The sequence below is a fragment of the Hyla sarda genome, chromosome 4, assembly GCF_029499605.1.
Source record: "Hyla sarda isolate aHylSar1 chromosome 4, aHylSar1.hap1, whole genome shotgun sequence".
Lineage (NCBI taxonomy): Eukaryota > Metazoa > Chordata > Amphibia > Anura > Hylidae > Hyla > Hyla sarda.
Window position 1 is genome coordinate 120,848,985 of NC_079192.1, and position 21,619 is coordinate 120,870,603.

Below are 21,619 nucleotides of genomic sequence, written 5' to 3' on the forward strand. Positions count from 1 at the left end.
GCCTCCTCGCTGTCCGATCGCCGAATGACTGCTCAGTGCCTGAGATCCAGACATGAGCAGTCATGCGGCAGAATCGTTGATCACTGGTTTCTTATGAGAAACCAGTGATCAATGATGAAGATCAGTGTGTGCAGTATTATAGGTCCCTATGGGAGCTATAACACTGCAAAAAAAAAGTGAATAAAGATCATTTGACTCCTCCCCTATTAAAAGTTTGAATCACCCCACTTTTCCAATAAAAAAAAAACACAGTGTAAATAAAAATAAACATATATGGTATCGCCGCGTGCGGAAATGTCCGAATTATAAAAATATATCATTAATTAAACCGCTCGGTCAATGGCGTGTGCGCAAAAAAATTCCAAATTCCAAAATAGTGCATTTTTGGTCACTTTTTATATAATTTAAAAATGAATAAAAAGCGATCAATAAGTCCTATCAATGCAAAAATGGTACCGTTAAAAACTTCAGATCACGGCGCAAAAAATTAGCCCTCATACCGCCCCATACACGGAAAAATAAAAAAGTTATAGGGGTCAGAAGATGACAATTTTAATTTTAATTTTCCTGCATGTAGTTATGATTTTTTCCAGAAGTCCGACAAAATCCAACCTATATAAGTAGGGTATCATTTTAATCGTATGGACCTACAGAATAAATATCAGGTGTCATTTTTACCGAAAAATGTACTACGTAGAAACGGAAGCCCCCAAAAGTTACAAAACTGCGTTTTTTTTTTTCAATTTTGTCGCACAATGATTTTTTTTTTTCCGTTTCACCGTAGATTTTTGGGCAAAATGATTGACGTCATTACAAAGTAGAATTGGTGGCGCCAAAAATAAGCCATCATATGGATTTTTAGGTGCAAAATTGAAAGAGTTATGATTTTTTAAAGGCAAGGAGCAAAAAACGAAAATGCAAAAACGGAAAACCCCCCGGTCCTTAAGGGGTTAAAGGGGTACTCCGGCGCTAAGACATATTATCCCCTATCCAAAGGATAGGGGATAAGATGTCTGATCGTGGGGGTCCCGCCACTGGGGACCCCCGTGATCTTGCATGCAGCACCCCATTAGAATCAGTCCCCGGAGCACGTTTGCTCCGGGTCTGATTACTGGCGATCACGGGGGCCGGAGCATTGTGGCGTCACGGCCCCGCCCCCGTCAATGCAAGCCTATGTGAGGGGGCGGGACAGCTGTCATGCCCCCTCCCATAGGCTTGCATTCTTGCGTGCAAGATAATGGGGTTCCCCAGCGGCAGGACCCCCGCGATCAGGCATCTTATCCCCTATCCTTTGGATAGGGGATAAGATGTCTTAGCGCCGGAGTACCCCTTTAATCATATACTGTACATCCTATAGTACAGAGCTTTAGATGTGATAACATGACCTCATTTTTCTTACTTGGTTTCTGCAGGGTTTTATAGGAACTTTTATACCAAAAGAAGTTTTTCAAAATCAGAGAAAATGCAGCGACTTCTTAGGAAGAGGCCATGTTTGTCATGTGCTTGGAGGATGATATACTTGAGATGCCACAAAAGCACAATGACCTCCCATTTACTGAATGAAGACCACGTTGCTGATACATCACAGAGACGTATGAACCCCCTCAATATACAGATGCTGTCTAAAGGACTTCATGAGCAAATATTCAAGGTTGCACAAGTAGAATATTGTGAAGAAGACACTCTGAAGAGCATAGATCATTTGAGGAGCCATGAACTTTGGGGTCAGGAGACCTCTAACCTTCAAGATGTGAATATAAAGCTTCCCAAGATGTATGGCAGCAACATTGAAGAGCACTTCCAAATTCTAGCTCAGAAACAAAGTTTTCCTTATCTAAAGGCAGCCAATGAGCTCTTGCAATGTAAACTTCCAGACATGCCTCAAGAGTGGGCCTGGCAAACTGGCTGGACCAAGTACACCAAAGAGGGCGGGAAGGAACAAGTTGACTTTCCAGATGAGCAAGCATTAGTGTTTGATGTGGAAGTATGCATGTCTGAGGGACAATGTCCAACAATGGCTGTGGCTGTTTCATCCCAACATTGGTGAGATTTTATCAGGGCATTAAATCCTGGGTGTTTTAGAGCATTTAAAGGGGTATTCCAGGAAAAAAAAATTTTTAACATATATCAACTGACTTCTATAAAAAAAAAATCTTAATCCTTCCAGTACTTATCAGCTGCTGAAGTTGAGTTGTTCTTTTCTGTCTAACTGCTCTTTGATGACACCTGTCTCGGGAGCTGTCCAGGCTGGAGCGAATCCCCATAGCAGACATCTTATACTCCTGACAGTTCCTGAGACAGACTGAGGTGTCAGCAGAGAGCACTGTTGTCAGACAGAAAAGAACAGCTCAACTTCAGCAGCTGATAACTATTGGAAGGATTTAAGATTTTGTAATAGAAATAATTTACAAATCTGCTCAACTTTCTGGAGCCAGTTGATCGTAAAAAAATAAAAGTTTTTTCCTGGAATACCCCTTAAAAGCGTACCTGTCATAGTGCAAAAAAAGATAAATAGGGATATGTTACTCAGTACCTAACCCTGATCATGCACATATCATTTTTATGTGTCTAGGACCTATATATCCCTAACAAATAGCCTTTATATGTTGCTCACTTGCTTTTTCTTCTTGCCTTCTGGAGGGGGTGTTTCCGTCTCTCTCCCTCACTGTGGATGGCTCATCTGCTCTGAGTCTGGAAGCAGTATGAAAGTTTGCAAATCACTGCACTCTGTAAGGCTGCTTTCACACTATAAAGTTCTTCCGTTTTAAAGAGCCATTAGCCATTATAATGTACAGTTATGAAAACCCTTAAAAATGGCCGTTACAAAATCCCATTATAGTCTATGGGATTTTTACATTATCCGTTTTAACCTGTCAAAGCCTGTTATTAATAACGGATGTTATTTTGTGACGGAAGAAAAATAGTGCATGTACCGTTTTTTCTCCCGTCACAAATAACGTCCGTTCTTAATAATGGGCTATGACTGGTTAAAACGGATAATGTAAAAATCCCATAGACTTTAATGGGATTTTATAACGGACATTTTTAAGGGTTTTCATAACGGAACATTTTAACGGCTCTTTAAAACGGAAGAACTTCATAGTGGGAAAGCAGCCTAACCCTTTCTTCTCTGGGCAGTCTGCAAATCACTGCACAGTAGTTTTTATGCATACATTTTCTATCCTAGTAAAGCTGGATGCTAATCAACATAGCTGTCACTATGTGTGTCATTCAGCTTTCACAGACTCCTGAATGTCTGATCAGCTTCTTTTTCATTCAGGAGTCAGAGAAAGCTTTGGCTGTTCAAGCATGCTGGGAGTTGTAGTTTTGCATTGCAATAGCTGGAGCTGCAGTGTCTGTAAAGCACTGTGTTAGAGCAGTGTTGCCTTTAGCTGTTGCAAAAATACAAATCCCAGCATGCCCGCACACATGCTTTGTCTCTAGTTTTGCAAGAGCTGGAGGCACGCAGCTGGGGAATACACAGCTCTAAAACTGAGTTTTACAAAGATTGTACCCCCAGCTATTGCAAAACTACAACTCCCATCGTGAGAGTTGTAGTTTAGGAACATCAGAAGGCTGTAGTGGTGCAATGGTGATCTCCTATACTGGATACCAACGCGCTTTACAGCCTGTATCCAGTATGCTGCAAAATACAGAGTAGTCTGTCTGCATAAAGACAGATGACCCCTAGTGGCGGCTATTTTCATTTTTAATTTTTTATAGTAAAATTTACATTTTTTTCAATAAATGTATATTTAGAAAAGTCATCTTATCAGTAGTACTATAGAATATAAAACATTTTTCATAATGACAGTGCCTCTTTAAGTGATATCTGTATATTCCTTATTTATAGGTATTCGTGGTGTAGCAGACGGCTCATAGAAGACCGATATACATGGTCTAACCAAATGTCTCTATCCGATTTTATTCCACTTGAGACGTCCATAAAATCAAATGCATTGAACAAACCCAGTTGGACGGAGAGACTAGTGGTAGGACACAACGTCAGCTTTGATAGAGCACTCATTAAAGAACAGTATCTCCTCAAAGTAAGCACTTCTACCTAAACTAAAAGGAGTAAAGCTATGCTGGTATGCCCCCATATAAAGAGGAAGACAGTCTATAGAGTTAACCTGTTTTTCTACCTACTGGGAGTTATTAGTTGTAGGCGTGCCACTAAACACTTAGACACTTTCCGGTCAGTGCTCACAGTGTTAGACTGTAGAGACCCCTCCCCCCCCCCCCCCCAACAAGAAAATGGTAACACCCAGTTGTCAACGTATTCACAAATGTTTAGTTGGAACAGTACAGAGTTTTAAAGGGAACCTGCCATCAGATTAATAGCCTTGGCATGGCCTGATGTCACCACTCTGCTCACTGAAGTCTCATGAGCCCAGAAACGGTTTCATGCCCAGGGATAGCACTTCTTCTGGGCATGTGCAAGACTTCAGTGTGAGCAGAGCGGTGACTACAACCGTGCTGGGCTGTCAATCACGCATGAGTAGCTTTGATTAGAGCCCAGAGCGCTATGACTACTTAAAGGATGTTTGCATACAATGTTGGACAGTTTTAAAACTGCCCTGCAGAATGGGTTAAAGCACATTGGGATCTGTTGCCACCAGTTATATAGAATAAAATCCAGTCACAGGCTCCCTTTAAGAAAAGATGAGTATTTACTGATATACTGTAGACACATCAGGAGACCTTACTCTTTAAAAAGGAACTATATGGGAGTCTACATCAAACCCCCTTCACCTAAATAGAAAATGTGCAAAAATGAAATATATCTTATTTGTATGGCTGTGCAAGGAACAATAGTATGACACACAACCATTGAATGTAGATTCCCTGCAGTTTCCCTGCATAATGGGGGGGAACAGGAAAGAACAATAAAGATGCTGTATTGCTAAGTCAGCATATCCTCCCCGTTATTCTCAGGATCAGTCAAGCTCTACCAGTCCGACCCCCCACAGATCAGAAAGTGATGGCTTATCTACCAACATGCCCTCCCTTTCTGTTATGGGAATATACCTGTTTTTAATAATTGTGCAGCTTTTACAGTGCAGAGAAAAGGTCAATTGCTAGTAATAAACTGGCTAATTGTGGATGGTTCTTTTGTTAGGATTATTTGTATTCTCTTTCCTGTATGGATATTGTGTTCCTCAATGCATGCTACAGCTTCACTTATTAACAACAAGCAACAGGGTTATTGGGGGCTTCAGCAGTCAGAGGGACACGCAGACCATTCACAGCAGTAAACTATTATGCACACAAATCACTAAATCCCGACATATATTGAGAACAACAGATCTTGTATATTGGACTCTCAGATACCAGCAGGAGTGCTCTGCACTGTTCAGGCTGGAAACAAACTGTAAAAATAACTAAAGAGAATAGCAAAAAATGGCGATGTAAGAGATGCAGAGCTATTACACAAGTGCTGACTATGGTATTTAACATCTGAAACTTCGGTGGGGCAGGATGACGCATTGTACACAACTTGTGACCACAGCAGCCAATACCATCTTCATCAACTCCATGGCCACTTGTGCATGACTTGCTATTTTGTTAAAGTTAATTTTTTGAATCCGCGCTCAAAATCTCATAGAATAGAGACCTATAAGCAACGTATAACAACCTGGGTGCCTTCAGCCACCTTAGAGGGAGATTTTTACCATATTATTTTATTATTGAGTTCAGGGTATAACAGTGTGCAGTAAGGAGATTAAACCATTAGGGTCACACGTAGCGCATCGGCAGCGTATGTCGCGCTGTTGAAAATCCACTGCAGGAAATACGCTGTGGAATATGCTATGAGCAGACACCAGGGCTACCCCACCACAGCCCGGTATGTGCAGTAATGTTTGGCGGCTGGTCCCGGCACGCTGACGTGGCTGTGACGCGTGGGCCCGTCTCCAAACCTTACTTCACATACAGGGCTGTTGCCGGGTAGCCCTGTATGCTTGTAGCAAAATCTGCGGCGTTAAATATTCCGCGAATGTGGAGCCTGTGACCCAACCCTTAAAGAGTTTATCTGGTGTAAAATGTGTTTTTTTTTTTTTTTTTTTTTTTACAGTAATGTCCCCAGCCTGGCTAATAAAATAATAAAGTCTTTAACTTGCTCCTTCGTAGTCTCTGATATCAGAGCACCCCGTCTATGCTTTTCTTCCCAGAGCCACTCAGCCGGTCACTAGTCGAAGCAGGGTTCTGCCAGTGATTGGCAGGCAGCACTGTCAGTTCACCTGGCTGCAGACACTATGCTGTGTAGCTTGGGGGATAGCAGAGTCATCAGCTATGTAAATATTAGGCCCACTAACACGCACCGCTAACAGCCGCAGCTAGTGCTTTCATTTCTGAATTTCAGGCAGGTCAAGTTAAAGTGCAGCCCGGAATTATCGGTAAATGACTATGGCTAGTGCTTGGGATTCTCTAGTAATTGAGACCTGCACCAAGATTTGTCCAGGTCCCATCTGCAATTAAGAAATGCAGCACATTTTCATCCTTTTTAGGAGATTTTAGGAAAATTTGGTAGAAACTCTTAGCTAAAGGGGTTGTCTCACCATTACAGATCATTTCCTCTTTTCAAAGAATTGGGGACGTGTGTCTTTTCTTGGGGGTATCAGACTGTTGGTAGCCCCCACTATCCCCAAAACAAGCAGTCGAGACTTCTATCACTGGCCATTCCAGTGTCTATGGGAACTGCAGGAGATTCTTAGCGCTGTACTTGGCCATCTCCTATGTCTCCCACTGAGAATGATTGGAGTCATGGGTCCATTTTCTTTAGATTGCAGGGGTCAGTCATACCCCCACCAAAATCAGACTCATAAGGCGGTTTCACACCACGGAATTTCCGAGATGGATTCCGTTTTGAATTTTCACTCAGAAATTCAGGCACAGCAAAATTGTGGATTTTGTTGGCAATGGGATTCCGCTGCAGAGAGCACACTGTGGAAATCTAGGAGGCGGAAAATCCACCCAGGAAATTCCACAAGAACATTGAACTTTTTTGATGTTCTAGTGGATTTCCCCACTGCAGACATTGCCGTGTATGCAGGATTTTGTTTGGCCGGAAAATCCGAAGTGAGAACAAAGACTTATCCTGTAGATAGGGCATACATTGTTGGGTGGAACAAACCCTTTAATATTTTAGCAGACGATGTCTTTAGTCTTTATTGAATAATTACAATAACTCATTTTGGTAAAATTTACCGATTTTAAAATTACAATTCCCAAAATTCTTTTGAACGTTCTAGGGCTCAAAAATGCGTTTTATGGACACAATGAGCATACATATGGCCGTGTCGGGCCTTACTGGATTTCAGCGCAGCTTATGGATGGCAAGTAAATACGGCAGGAAGAAAGGACTGCAGGAAGTGAAGCAGCACATCATGAAAACGCGCAACAAGGGGGAAGGTCCTGCAGTAAGTGTTTCTTGTAAACGACAGTATGTTTAACTGTAAAAGGGTCGTTTTTTCTTTGCTATGTGTATGCACTGTGAATTAGTATGGACAGAATGTCGTTGCATTTATTAGCTATTCCCCATCAGTCATCTGAAGTGTAATCTCTCTAGCTATCACGTCAGTGCACAGAGGGGTAACAGTAAGGGGCACTTTAGGTTGATATTTACATTCAGTGATGGTGATGCAGGTAATTGTAAAGCAACATGGTCAGTCATGATTAATAATACAGTGACCCCTCGACCTACGATGGCCCCGACATACGATAATTTCAACATGCGATGGCCTCTCAGAGCATCAACATACGATGCTTTTGTATGTCGGGGCCATCGCATAAACGGCTATCCGGCAGCGCTGACTGCTTCAGCTGCCACCGGATAGCTGTTTACGGTGCCCCGTGGGGTCCGCTGACGATCACTTACCTGTCCTCGGGGCTCCGGCGCGTCCTCTTCGGGATCCCTGCATCGTCAGAGCTCTCCATTGAAGTCATCACGTCGCTGCGCATGCCGTCCCGTCATCCAATAGGATCGGTGTGCGTAGCGACGTGATGGCGGCAACGGAGAGCGAGGATGCTGGGGAAGCAGAGGCCTTTCCAGAGCGTCGGGGACGCGGTGGCAGTGATGGACGGCGACATCCCGGGCAGCGGTGACGAGCGGTGACGATCCGGAGCGGCGGGGACAGGTGAGTACAACTTCCTATACCAGTAGTCTTCAACCTGCGGACCTCCAGATGTTGCAAAACTACAACTGGGTGTTGTAGTTTTGCAACATCTGGAGGTCCGCAGGTTTTAGACCACTGTCCTATACTTTACATTGCACGGATCCCTCAACATGCGATGGTTTCAACAAAAGATGGTCCGTTTGGAACGGATTACCATCGTATGTTGTGGGACCACTTTAATATAATATCATTGAGCTTTTTAACTCATGAACACTGACCAGTCATTGTTACTTGGCCTTTACGCATCATTGTTTAAAATATAGATTTAGGTCCCATTCACATCCTGTTTATGGTCTTGCTGGAAGTATATGTCAGAATACTATCAAAAAGGTAACCAATGTACACAGCAGTGAATCCATAGGTTTTAGTAGACCAAGTGTAGTCTACTTGTGACAACATTTGATCTTCTTTCTGCTGGTATGAGTATTATTGGAGGTGTAGAAAATCGTCGACTTCTACACTCTATTTCTCAAATAAAACACATACCAGTATGAAACAGTATGGCATGAATACAGTTTTGTTGGTGATCCAAAGTTTACTTCCAGCTGAGACCAAAAATGATGTCAATGGGGTCTTAAATGATCTGACCAGACAGATCAGTCAAAACGACTACATAACCCTCCCATGTACATCATTTTGAAACTCATTCTGGTAAATAAAATTGGATTCTAACAATCTAACCATTCTAAAAAAGTCCTGTTTTTTTTCTCTGTTTGGCAGATAAGTTCATGGGAGTGGGTAAATGTTAGTAGCATTAATAATCTTGCTGATGTCCATGCACTGTATGTTGGAGGCCCTCCATTGGAAAAAGAGGCACGGGACTTGTTTGTAAAAGGAAGTATGGCAGATATCAGAGCTCAGTTCCAGGTGAGAATACAGACAATTCGCAATGTTTATTTATCAAATAGTGAATATTCTGTGGAAAAATATGTTAATTCATTGAAGCTTTTTTAGCTAGCGAATATTCCAGTTGGGCTCTATGTGCAACAGTGAATATTTTCTCTTCTTGGGGGTGTGATTTTGAATTTGCATTTATTTTCGTATGAATTTTGTTCATATACTGCTTTCCACTCCACTCTTGTGGACTGCCCGGCATCTATACATATCCAACCACTCACATATACTGTTATTGGTCCTTCTCAGAGGAGATGTTGATGTACATATAGGTGTGCGTCCACGTGCTCCAGGAGTGTTGGACCTAGTGTGGGTATGGAACAGTATGTTCTAAGACCTATGTGGTTGTCTCTTCCTTCAAATGATTAAGGGCAGTTTTTCGATTGATCTTCCATGGCAGCATTTATTTCTTATGTCAGATTTCTGGATCATTTCGGTGGAGATTTATCAAAACCTGTACAGAGGAAAAGTTGCTGAGTTGCCCATAGCAACCAATCAGATTGCTTCTTTCATTTTTCACAGGCCTTTTAAAAAATGAACAGGTAGAGAGATGTGGAATCTGGGTAGCCTGGCAGGGCTAGCCAGATGTCCGATGAAAATCCGACTTGTAGCTGGATAGGCGCACACCCGAGGATGGACACAGAGCCGAAATGGTTAATAAAGGCTTTATTTCTGGTGTGGAACAACGCATTTCGAGGGGGCACCCCTCTTCGTCAGGTTCATGGTCATGAACCTGACGAAGAGGGGTGCCCCCTCGAAACGTGTTTTTCCACACCAGAAATGAAGCCTTTATTAACCATTTTGGCTCTGTGTCTATCCTCGGGTGTGCGCCTATCCAGCTACAAGTCGGATTTTCATCGGACAACTGGCTAGCCCTGCCAGGCTACCCAGATTCCACATCTGTCTACCTGTTCCTGACCGCTAGCTAAATGGGACCGACGGCCGTCTGCCTCCCGACATACCTCCATTCAAAGGACTAAACAGTGTTGTGCCTGCCCGAACAACACATCAAGGTGAGCATTATTTCAATTCTCCCTTCAATTCACCTGTCACCTACTATCTTCACCATTGGACCGCCGTCTCTGTGTATTTTTTTTCTCTCCCTGCATTCTCAAAAATGAAAGAAGTGATCTGATTGGTTGCTATGGGCAACTCAGCAACTTTTCCTCTGGATAGGTTTTGATAAATCTCCCCCTTAATGTATATAAATATTTTGGCATCTTTATCAAACGGAACAAAAACATGGATGCAATTTTCTTACCAACCAAATTAACCAAACTTCTTCCACACAACACTGGGGGCTCTATTACAAATGGACGTTAATGGCTCTTTTTTTATTTATTTATTTTTACATTGTCTGCCATTAACGTCCATTATTGAAACAGAGCCTAACGGGTGTAATAACAGGCACAGACTATCCCATTCACTTGAGTGGGATTCCTCTAATGTCCGTTATAACTCCCGTTATTGCGGGAGAAAAATACATGTCATGCACAAATTTTTCTCCTGCTATCTTCCTAAGTGACGTCACCTAGCGGGTGAAAACGGTAGTGTGAAAGGAGCCTAAGAAAAAAAAGTTTTGTGCCGTATGGTTGAAAAGGCGACTCCAGCCATTCTTACAAAAATCCGCCTCATTGAACTTAAGTATATGTATATAGATTTTGTACATTTATTATATATAGTGTGTGTTTATTATCTTCCACTTTGTTTCTAAAGGATCTTGTTGAGTATTGTGCCCTTGATGTGAAAGCTACGTTTGAGGTCTTTCAGGAGACGTTTCCAATCTTTATAGAAAGGTAACATAGTTTTTTCAGTATGGAACCACACCACAGACAAGAGTAGAATACGTTCACATCATACAGTGACCCCCCCCCGACCTACGATGGCCCCGACATATGATCATTTCAACATACAATGGCCTCTCAGAGGCCATCGCATGTTGAAGGCAGCATCAACATACGATGCTTTTGTATGTCGGGGCCATCGCATAATCGGCTATCCGGCAGCGCAGACTGCTTCAGCTGCCCCGGATAGTTGTTTACGGTGCCCTGTGTGGTCCACTGACGATCACTTACCTGTCCTCGGGGCTCCGGCGCATCCTCTTCGGGATCCCCTGCATCGTCGGCGCTCTCCATCGTCGTCATCACGTCACTGCGCACGCCGTCCCGTCATCCAATAGGAGCAGCGTGCGTAACAGCGTGATGGCGACAACGGAGAGCGAGGATGCCGGGGAAGCAGAGGCCTTGCCGGAGCGTCGGGGACACCCCGGGGACGCGGCGACAGCGATGGAAGGCGACATCCAGGGCAGCGGTGACAAGCGGTGATGGTCCGAAGCGGTGGGGACACGTGAGTATAACCTCCAATACCAGTGGTCTTCAACCTGCGGACCTCCAGATGTTGCAAAACTACAACTCACAGCATGCCCGGACAGCCGTTGGCCGTCCGGGCATGCTGGGTGTTGTAGTTTTGCAACATCTGGAGGTCCGCAGGTTGTAGACCACTGTCCTATACTTTACATTGCACGGATCCCTCAACATACGATGGTTTCAACAAACGATGGTCCATTTGGAACGGATTACCATCGTATGTTGAGGGACCACTGTATTTGGACTCTGCTTCTCACTTATGCAGGAAATGCTCCCCATGTATATATATAATGTGCCCGAGAAGAGCTTGTGCAAAAATGTCAGGTGGTAAAGGCACCTACGTGTGACCATTGATGTAGATGATTTGGGTGCCAAAAAAAGAGTAATTCAAATTGCTTCATATCCAACTAGTTATAAGTATTGATCCCATGCAATGATCCAGTACTTTGAATATGGATGATAGATTACAGATACATAGTAAAGAAACTTCCCTTAGATTAAGCACTATATATAGAATGAGCCTTGATCTTTTTAATTTCTATATGACAAAATATATATTTTTAACATATATTTTCCTGAGTGTTTATCATTTATTATTTCCTTTAAACCCAAGCTGTTCTTTCGTTTTCTAGGTGTCCTCATCCTGTAACCCTAGCTGGGATGCTAGAAATGGGTGTTCCCTACTTACCAGTGAACCAAAACTGGGAGAGATATCTAGATGAGGCTCAACTGACATATGAGGAGCTGCAGAAAGAGATGAAGAAATCCCTCATGAACCTGGCAAATGATGCCTGTCAGCTGCTGCTTGATGATAGGTATGTAACTCAAAAGAGGTATCGCTGCTTAAGATCATTGAATCAGATATATATTTTCATTTTAAATAGAATGCAAGCTAACCATACCTAGCCTTTAAAGATAAAAGGCCCTTCCTCATGTTAGGCTATCAATATTAGATTGACAGAGGTGCGGCACATAGTTACGATAAGAAAAACAGCACCACCATTTTCATCACTTTGTGTGTGGTATTGCAGCTCAGTACCATTAAAGGGGTATTCCGGTGCTTAGACATCTTATCCCCTATCCAAAGGGTAGGGGATAAGATGCCTGATCGCGGGGGTCCCGCCGCAGGGGACCCCCGTGATCTTGCACGCCGCACCCCGTTATAATCAGTCCCCGGAGCGTGTTCGCTCCGGGTCTGATTACTGTCGATCACGGGCCAGAGCGTTGTGATGTCACGGCTCTGCCCCCGTGTGACGTCATGCTCCACCCCCTCAATGCAAGTCTATGGGAGGGGGCATGACGGACATCACGCCCCCTCCCATAGACTTGCATTGAGGGGCGGGGCGTGACGTCACATGGGGGCGGAGTCGTGACGTCATGCTCTTTCGCTCACGTGGTCGGGATACGAAGCCTCCAGCGTTGCCGGAAGCCTTTGAGGTGGGTGCTGCAGCCGAGATCCCGGGGTCCCCAGCAGCGGGACCCCCGCGGTCTGACATCTTATCCCCTATCCTTTGGATAGGGGATAAGATGTCTAGGGGCGGAGTACCCCTTTAAAGTGAATGAAGCTGTAATGTGACAGTCAACCTGGTGACAGGTGTGGTGCTGTTTGTGAAAAAAAGCAGCAGTTTTTTCTAATACTGAATGTTTTCTTTAAATGTTTACATCAAATGCAGTCTGGATTCTAATTGCAAGCACCATGGGGGGAGATTTATCAAAACCTGTCCAGAGGAAAAGTTGCTGAGTTGCCCATAGCAACCAATCAGATCACTTGTTTCATATATGAAAAGGCCCCTGAAAAATGAAAGAAGCGATCGATTGGTTGCTATGGGCAACTCAGCAACTCCCCCCATACTTTTTGTAGTGGTGGTGCAAGGTACTGCAGTGTTGTCCCATTCAAGTGAGTGGGAAAAGGCTACAATACCCTGCACAGGCAATAACAATTGTATGGTTTTCAGGGGTACAGACTAGGGATGTCCATATACCATTTTTTTAAGACAAAGTTTGAGTACCGATACTCTTTCTAAAGTACTCGCCAATACCAATTACTGATACGTTTTTCAATGTCGTGTGACAGTTTTTTTTATTTCTTTAAGGGTATGTTCACACAGCGGATCTGCCGCTGAAGGACCGCTAGGTGGTGCCTTTAGATGTGCCTGCTCGGAGCGGCAATACGCCGCTACGAGCAGACACATTGCATTGCAGCGCTCATGTGCAGTGTACTCGCACATTGCAGCCGTTCTTGGCCTAACTCATGGAGCAGCCTTGATGTGTGCGAGTACACCACGCATGCGCAGAGACTCGCACATCGCTTCAGTGTGTCTGCTCTTAGCGGCGTATTGCTGCTCCGAGCAGGCATATCTAAAGGCAGCGTGAAGTGGTCCTTAAGCGGAAGATCCGCAGCATAAAATACACTGTGGATCCGCCTGTGTGAACGTACCCTTAACGGGGTACTCTGGTGGAAAAAATTATTATTATTTTTTTAAATCAACTGGTGCCAGAAAATTAAACAGATTTGTAAATTATTTCTATTAAAAAAATCTTTATCCTTCCAGTATGTATTAGCTGCTATGTAATACAGAGAAAGTTCTTTTCTTTTTGGATTTCCTTTTTTTTTTCTGTCCACGGTGCTCTCTGATGACACCTCTGTCCATATCAGGAACTCTCCAGAACAGGAGAAAATCTCCATAGCAAACCTATGCTGCACTGGACAATTCCTGATACAGACAGAGGTGTTAGCACAGAGCACTGTGGACAGAAAAAAAAGAAATCCAAAAACAAAAGAACGTTCTCTGTAATATACAGCCGCTAATAAGTACTGGAAGGATAAAGATTTTTTTAATATAAGTAATTTACAAATCTGTTTAACTTTCTGGCACATGTGGATAAAAAAAAAAAAAAAAAATTTCTACCGGAGGACTCCTTTAATGGGGGAAAAAGGGGTGTTTTTTTTTTGTTTTAATAAGAGAAAGGGCTTTTTTTTTTTTTTATATAAAAAAGTTTTATTTTTTATTTTAACTATTTTGAAAAGGGGGGTGACTATTACATGCAATCTGTAGATTGCATACACTGATCAATGCTATGCCATAGCGTGCCATGGCTGGCAGCAGTAAAGGAGCGACGATCGTACGCAAGGAGCAGGGTAAGGGACCTCCGGCCATCCTCACAGCTGATCGGGACACCACGATTTCACCCTTGCGATCCCGATCAGCATCCCTGAGCTAACCGGCAGGACTCTCAGAACTTTTAAACGCCACAATCAAATTTGATCGCAGCGTCTAAAGGGTTAATGCGGGTCCCGGCAATGATGTGCGCTCAGCTCGGGAGTGCACTGCATAGCTCGGGAGCGGAGAGTGCAAGCGGCTTACCACACCTCCGTGATACCTGCTGATAGGACTTCCACCAGCAGGTATCGGATTAGGAATCGGGGATTTTTGCACGAGTACAAGTACTCGCGCAAATGTTCAGTATCGGGACATCCCTATTACAGACAAGTGTAAAGAAAAGGACACTGGGGGAAGAATCGTGCAGTTGCCCAAAGTAACTAATAAGATTGCTTCTTTTATTTAAAAAAGGCCTTTGAAAAATGAAAAGCGATCTGATTGGTTGCTATGGGTATCTGCACCACTCTTCCTCTACATAGGTTTTGATAAATCTCCCCTTGTGCTCACCTGCGTTCTTATGGCCCCTTTAACCCCTTAAGGACTCAGTCCATTTGGGCCTTAAGGACAATTTTATTTTTACGTTTTAGTTTTTTCCTCCTCGCCTTCTAAAAATCATAACTCTTTTTTTATATTTTCATCCACAGACTAGTATGAGGGCTTGTTCTTTGCGCAACCAGTTGTCCTTTGTAATGACATCACTTATTTTACCATAAAATGTATGGTGCAACCCAAAAATACTATTTGTGTGGGGAAATTGATAAGAAACCGCAATTTTGCAAATTTTGGAAGGTTTTGTTTTCATGATGTATAATATATGATAAAATAGACATGTTTTCTTTATTCTGTGGGTCAATACAATTAAAATGATACCCATGATTACATACTTTTCTATTATTGTAGTGCTTAAAAAAAATGGCAAACTTTTTTAACCAAATTAAAATTTTGCTGACCTATAACTTTTTCATTTTTCTGTATAAGCGGCAGTATGAGGGCTCATTTTTTGCGCCGTGATCTGTACTTTTTTTTTTATACCACATTTGCATATATAAAACTTTTAATACATTTTTTATCAATTTTTGGGGGAATAAAATTTTATAACAGCAGTAATTTTTGATTTTTTTTTTTATGTTCACGCCGTTCACCGTACGGTAGAATTAACATTATATTTTAATAGTTTGTATATTTACGCAGCCGGCGATACCAAATATGTTTATTAAAAAGATTTAATAAAACTTTTTGGGGGTAAAATGGGGAAAAAGGGACCATTTAAAAAATTTTTTTTTTTTACATTTTATTTTTGTTACATTTATTTTTACACTTTAATAGTCCCTATAGGGGACAATTTATAGCAATCATTTGATTGCTAATACTGTTCAGTGCTATGCATAGGACATAGCACTGATCAGTGTTATCGGCTATCTTCTGCTCTGGTCTGCTCGATCTCAGACCAGAGCAGAAGACGCCGTGAGACAGACAGAGGCAGGTGAGGGGACCTCCGTCCGCCATTACAGATGATCGGATCTCCGCGGCAGCACTGCGGGCGATCCGATCATGCATTTTTCTGATCACACTCCCGCAGGTGCCGTGATCTGTACAGATCACGGGATCTGAGAGGTTAATGGCAGACATCTGTGCGATCGCGGATGTCGGCCATTACCGGCGGGTCCCTGGCTGCTATCAGCAGCCGGAAACTGCCGCGTAGGACGCGAGCATCGCTCCGATGCTCACGGTCATGTACAGGACGTAAATGTACGTCCTGGTGCGTTAAGTATCACCGCACCAGGACGAACATTTACGCCCTGCGTAGTTAAGGGGTTAAACAGCTAATAATTAGGAGGGCCTGAGGAAATCCCTTAGAGGGGTATTATCAGTTCATCAGAACATATCCTATCCTTAGATAGGGGATATCTTGCAGATTGGTGGGGGCTGTAACATTACAGCATTCTGGGAATCGGCAGTGGTCTGAGTGGTCAGGGCCCCACCGATCCACAAGTTATAAATCCACTCTGGATAGAGGATAATTTGATGAAATGATAAAACTCCTTTCTTGCTTCACAGTGATGAGTTAATGTAAAGCTAATTGTATATGTATATTTTAATCACAAACCAGATACAAGACTGATCCTTGGCTTTGGGATTTAGAGTGGGATGTTCAAGAATTCAAGCAGAAGAAGATAAAAACTGGCAAAAAGAAAGATATCAAATCTGTTTCAAAATGTAATGCAAGGAATCAGGATTTCACAGATCCACATGAAGGTGAATATCCATTTACCAGGCTACAGATTAGTATATTACAGATTTTTCATACATGTTTGAGTATGATTTCTGTTTAGATTTTTGTTGTGGATTTGCCATGGTTTTACCAATTACTTCAATATATGTAGATTATGGACCTCCCAGTGAAGAAGAGGAATCACAGCCACTGCCTGGTAAACTTTACTTGGATGATATCATAGAGAAAACTCTTCCATACTTGCCTAAAAGAAGTCAACATATGCCAGGGCACCCTGGGTAAGTGATATATACAAAAGATGGATAAATAAAGTGACAATGAATTAGTCATATATAGCTTTTAATATTATATTTCTTTAATATGGCTTTCCTGACAACTGATCACCTTATACTGCTCTTAATATTGTTTTTAAGAGTTGTCACAACTTTTTTTTTTTTACTTGCACAACTGCATCTTATGTTGTTTATAACCTTAAGCTGAAAATGATGTGGTGCCTCTCTCACCAGAGGACGTTTTATATGTATTTGTTATTATTGAACTATGTTCACTGTCACCATTGGTAGAAATAATTTGATATGTTGGTAGTTCAGATGGATGTGACAATACCAACATTTGATTTTTCTATTGTTTAAATAATAAATGTAAAAAGGTTATTTCTCGGTTGCTCTTCATTGGGGGACACCGATACTGATGGGTATATGCTCTTGCCAATAGGAGGCGCTGCCACTAGGAAAAGATGTCAGCTCCTCCTTGACAGAATATACCCACCCGCTGGAAGTGAAGTTATCAGTTTTAGCTAGTGTCAGTAGGAGGCAAAACACAGGTCTGGGAGCTCGTGTGTTCTACATACTCAGTCCTGGAGGACAGCCGCTGGCCCTATGCAGCGGCTCCCTCCTCAGGTGTTTCCTTCCCCGCTCACCTCTGAACAGCCTTGCTGTTCCTCCGCTCCGCCAGCTGTCTTATCTTTCATTCCCCCACAACGGGGGGGGGCTATTCAGCATGGGTTATGGTGGCACGTGGCTCCGCCCTTCTTCTCCCCCTCAGCCAGCGCATGAACCAGGAGGCTAGACAGTGCCCCCTCCCCAGGTGCGCGCGCTGTAGGGGTCATTCTTATGACTGGCGGGTACTTCCCGAGGCCGTTATTCTGTGCACCTCCAGCGGCGTCTAGCTCCGCCCCTCCACCATTGCGGAGGTCGGTGGCGCTCCATAGAGCGGTGCTTTAAGCGCAGCCCGGCAGGAGCTCTTCCAGCCGGCCCGCTCTCCTGCCCTCTAAGCTGTGCGGCTGCTTACCAGGCGCTTCTATAGCGTGCTGCTTCGAGCTGTCATCGCTCCTAAGACTGCCCACAAGCATGCTGCTCATGGTGTGGATGTCCTAGCCCCTCTCCCTTAAGAGTTCATGCGGCCACTACAGCACGGGGTGCCTTGCTTCCCATGCTCCCTTCCTGCCATGTTTAGTACAATCACACGCACACACACTCAAAAAAAAGTGTTTCTAGTAACTCTGACCATTTTGTTTTGCTTGGCACCCTCCTGTGCTTATTGAATTGTGCCTTCATTTCCATTTCTTCTTGTGGGGACCCTCTTGACATCCAATGGCTTTAACAGGCCTGTAATATCTGTTCTTATCAGCTTAATATCTGCTAGGCTTCTTTTCTAGGGACTGTATATGGGGGCTTCCATCGCCTTATAAGGGGACTGATGTGGCAAATTACCTTGAGTCAGATACGGTACGCCTCCAACATACCTATTTTCTGCTTGATTCTGGACGGTACGCCTCCAACATACCTATTTTCTGCTTGGTTCTCGCTCTGTCAGGGAAGTTTATGCAATCCACCGTGGCGGGTCGTTGCCAGAGATTCACGATCCCTCAGAAGTTCTTGGGATATAGTAAGTGACTGTTCTCCCCTACCGCTGGGTGCCATACTATGTCTCTCGTGCCCTCAGCTGAATTCCGGCAACCTCCCATGAATGGCACTGGCCGAATGCCCTTGCAAGGGCATTTTCATTCCTGACGGATGCCATGGATGCTTTGGCAGCTCCTCTTCTGTCATTCCACTGGTCAACCATCTAGGGGGTGTCCTTGGTATGGGCATACTATCTGTTCCTCCTCCACAGGCTGCATCCGCGGCTAGTGCTCCAGATCCCATTGTCCAGTATGAGGTCTCCATGGAATTGTCCCTGCGTGGCATGGATTGGACCTGATATTAATATGCCAAACAGTAGTCTTGTCTGTCACTCATCTCACAGCTGCCGCATCTGCGGCTGGATTCCAGTACTCAACTACTGGTGCGAGGTGTCCGATGGAGTGACCTTTTGTATACTATGGACCCATACCAGTAAGCCAGACAGTGGTCTGCGTGGTTTTCTCTGCCGCCTGTCATTTATCACGCAGCTGAGGCATCTACGACTGGAGTTCTGGTTCCCCTCTGCTGTGCGAGGGGTCCGAAGAAGTGCCCCAATGTGTCCTATGGACCTTACGGGGGGGACGGGCATAAAATCCACAGCTACTCAGCCTCCCCTGATCTCCGAGGGTGGCAGGGATGCTATCCATGGCTGTTAGGACTCACCTCCCTCCCGCATGCAACAGAGGGGCATAGTGTTCACATATCTGACTGTCGTCCCCTTTTCGCCAGCACCTTCAGGTGTACTGGTTTAGCAGACCGTTGTCTGCACGGTTTCTGCCGCCGTCGGTCTTCAATCTCAGGGCTGCCGCGGGCATGGCCAGGTTTTCCGTACCTCTCTGCTGGTGTGAGGAACCTGGATGAGGGTCCCTGCATGTACTGGAACTGATGCCAGTCAGCCAGACTTTCGTCTGCTGAGTCTCCTACGCCGCCGGGTTGCCCGTTCAATAGGCCTCACTACAGTAACCCACTTCTTGTGGGAAGGTTTGATGGAGGGATCCTGTACGTTCAGGAATCTTTTACCAATCTTCAGCCAGACGGTTGTCTGCATGGTTTACTAATATGTCGTATCAACTACCATACACTTCCCACACTGTGGACGGAAGTTCAGGTAACCCACTGCCAAGGTGTAGTTCCGTGTGTATCACCCAATGTTGCTCCCTGTGCCATATACAATGCACCACATACTAGTTCGCTGGGTTCCCTTCTTTACCAGTCCCTTTCAATGTGTGTTTCTGCATGCGGGACCCGCTGTGGCAATGGTCCCTATGCCAGATTGCCAGACTGTGTTTGCATGGTTTTCTGCTTCACCAGGTCACCTTCCCCATTCCTGCTGCTCCCACATCTCCAGTCCGATGACTCTCTTTCCATGTGAAGTTCCACAAAGTGTGTGTCTCTCTGTGTTCCCTTGACCTTTTATACCTGTACTGTCCCACATGCATCCTTCATCTCTGCATCTGCGACAGCTATCCTGTTATGTGTCATCATTAGGGTGTGTAGGCATTTCCTGCAGGTTCCATGGCCTTTCACAGACACTGCAGCACTCTTTTCCCCTTTCCAAGTGTGCCACGTTGGTCTGCTAGGGGCATGGTTGTGACAAACTGTTGGGTGCTGAACCTGTCTTCCAGATTTTTGGATGTCTGCATTTTCTTTCGTGTCTTCCGTCTTGGTACCCCACTAATGTCGTGAGGTAACTATATCTGTGTCCCTACATATGCTATGGACTCTCTGCATATGTAGTGCCCCCTTTCCCTTCCATCGGTGAAGTGTGCCTTTGGCCTTCCTGTGATCTTGTTTCCACAGGTCTGCGGCAGTTGAACTCCTCTTTTCTGGCATGGGGCCTGTTGGGGCAACACCGTCAGTTCAACCTCCCCCCTATGCCTCCAGGTACCTTCCTGGGTTCCTGTGCAGGGTGGCTCAGTCACCTGCTCTGTTGCCTTGGCACCCATCTGGTTCAGAGTTTCACCCCAATGGGGTTCCTCTCAATGCTGTTGGTTGCTGTGTGCTTGTGCTTCTTACTTGCATTCGTAGTCACGTCTTGTATCTTTGCCCTGCACCAATGTCTGGGATTCCGATCCCTCTGGGGACACAATTTAGATCCTCCATTCCTTGATATGTTGTCGCAGGGTTCCTGGGGGCTTTGTCCACCCAGTACTTTGTTCCGTTGCTATAGGCCAGAATTCCCCTGTTCCTTCAGTGCCTGGCGTACTTGACATTCCCCCTTCCACAGGGGGTACGTGGATCAGGGAGCTTGACATGGTCAGTGCCAGAGTTTCTTCTTGGCCACCCCTTGTTTTCCCCTCCACTGGAGGGGGGGGGGGTACTATTCCACTGAGCGCTTTCTATTGCCAAGATGGAGCCATCTCTCTTTTCACACCATATATATGGTGGGGTATCTGGCTGGGCCCTGTTTTTTGCTGCGAGCATTCAGAAGAGCTTTTAGCAGTCTATGCTTGTGTGCTTACTGCACACTATTGCAGACTGGCTCTTTTCCTATTTCTTGGTTATCTACTGCTGCTCATGCAGCCATGGCACTCTCCTCTGTTGGAAGCGTTTATGCGATCATACATGGATCGGCGACAGCCAGTCTAGCCACCGTCTGTTGTTTGGGTCCTGCCATTGCTCTCCTCCTCCCTTGGTGCAATCTTCTTGGAAGGTGTGTTCATCTTTCCCTTTGACAGTGTCACTGGCGCTGCACTGACACCACAGTCTTTTGGGGGTAACCTTCCTGTGCCAAGAACCTGGGAGTCCTAGCTGGGTTCCTTTTTGTTCCCCCTCCATTCCCATTCGGACGGGATGTTGCTTCGCAGTGCTCTGGTCCGCTCGGATCGCTGGGGTCCAAGACCGATTAGTCTCCCTTTCTTGGACACTATCCTGGGATGCTGTG

The 21,619-nt window shown here is 44.5% G+C and overlaps 1 protein-coding gene across 2 annotated transcripts in view; it reads left to right on the forward strand.

Annotated features, from left to right (window-relative positions):
- Nucleotides 1-21,619, forward strand: part of POLG (DNA polymerase gamma, catalytic subunit) — a 92,929-nt gene that overhangs the window by 7,987 nt on the left and 63,323 nt on the right. For both annotated transcript variants that reach the window (XM_056571929.1, XM_056571931.1), the window contains exons 2-9: nucleotides 1,413-2,043; nucleotides 3,854-4,049; nucleotides 7,254-7,421; nucleotides 8,898-9,044; nucleotides 10,788-10,867; nucleotides 12,070-12,252; nucleotides 16,709-16,854; nucleotides 16,983-17,109. In XM_056571929.1, the coding sequence (XP_056427904.1) occupies nucleotides 1,463-2,043; nucleotides 3,854-4,049; nucleotides 7,254-7,421; nucleotides 8,898-9,044; nucleotides 10,788-10,867; nucleotides 12,070-12,252; nucleotides 16,709-16,854; nucleotides 16,983-17,109 (1,628 nt within the window). In that variant the 5' untranslated portion in view covers nucleotides 1,413-1,462. The remainder of the gene's footprint in view (nucleotides 1-1,412; nucleotides 2,044-3,853; nucleotides 4,050-7,253; nucleotides 7,422-8,897; nucleotides 9,045-10,787; nucleotides 10,868-12,069; nucleotides 12,253-16,708; nucleotides 16,855-16,982; nucleotides 17,110-21,619) is intronic.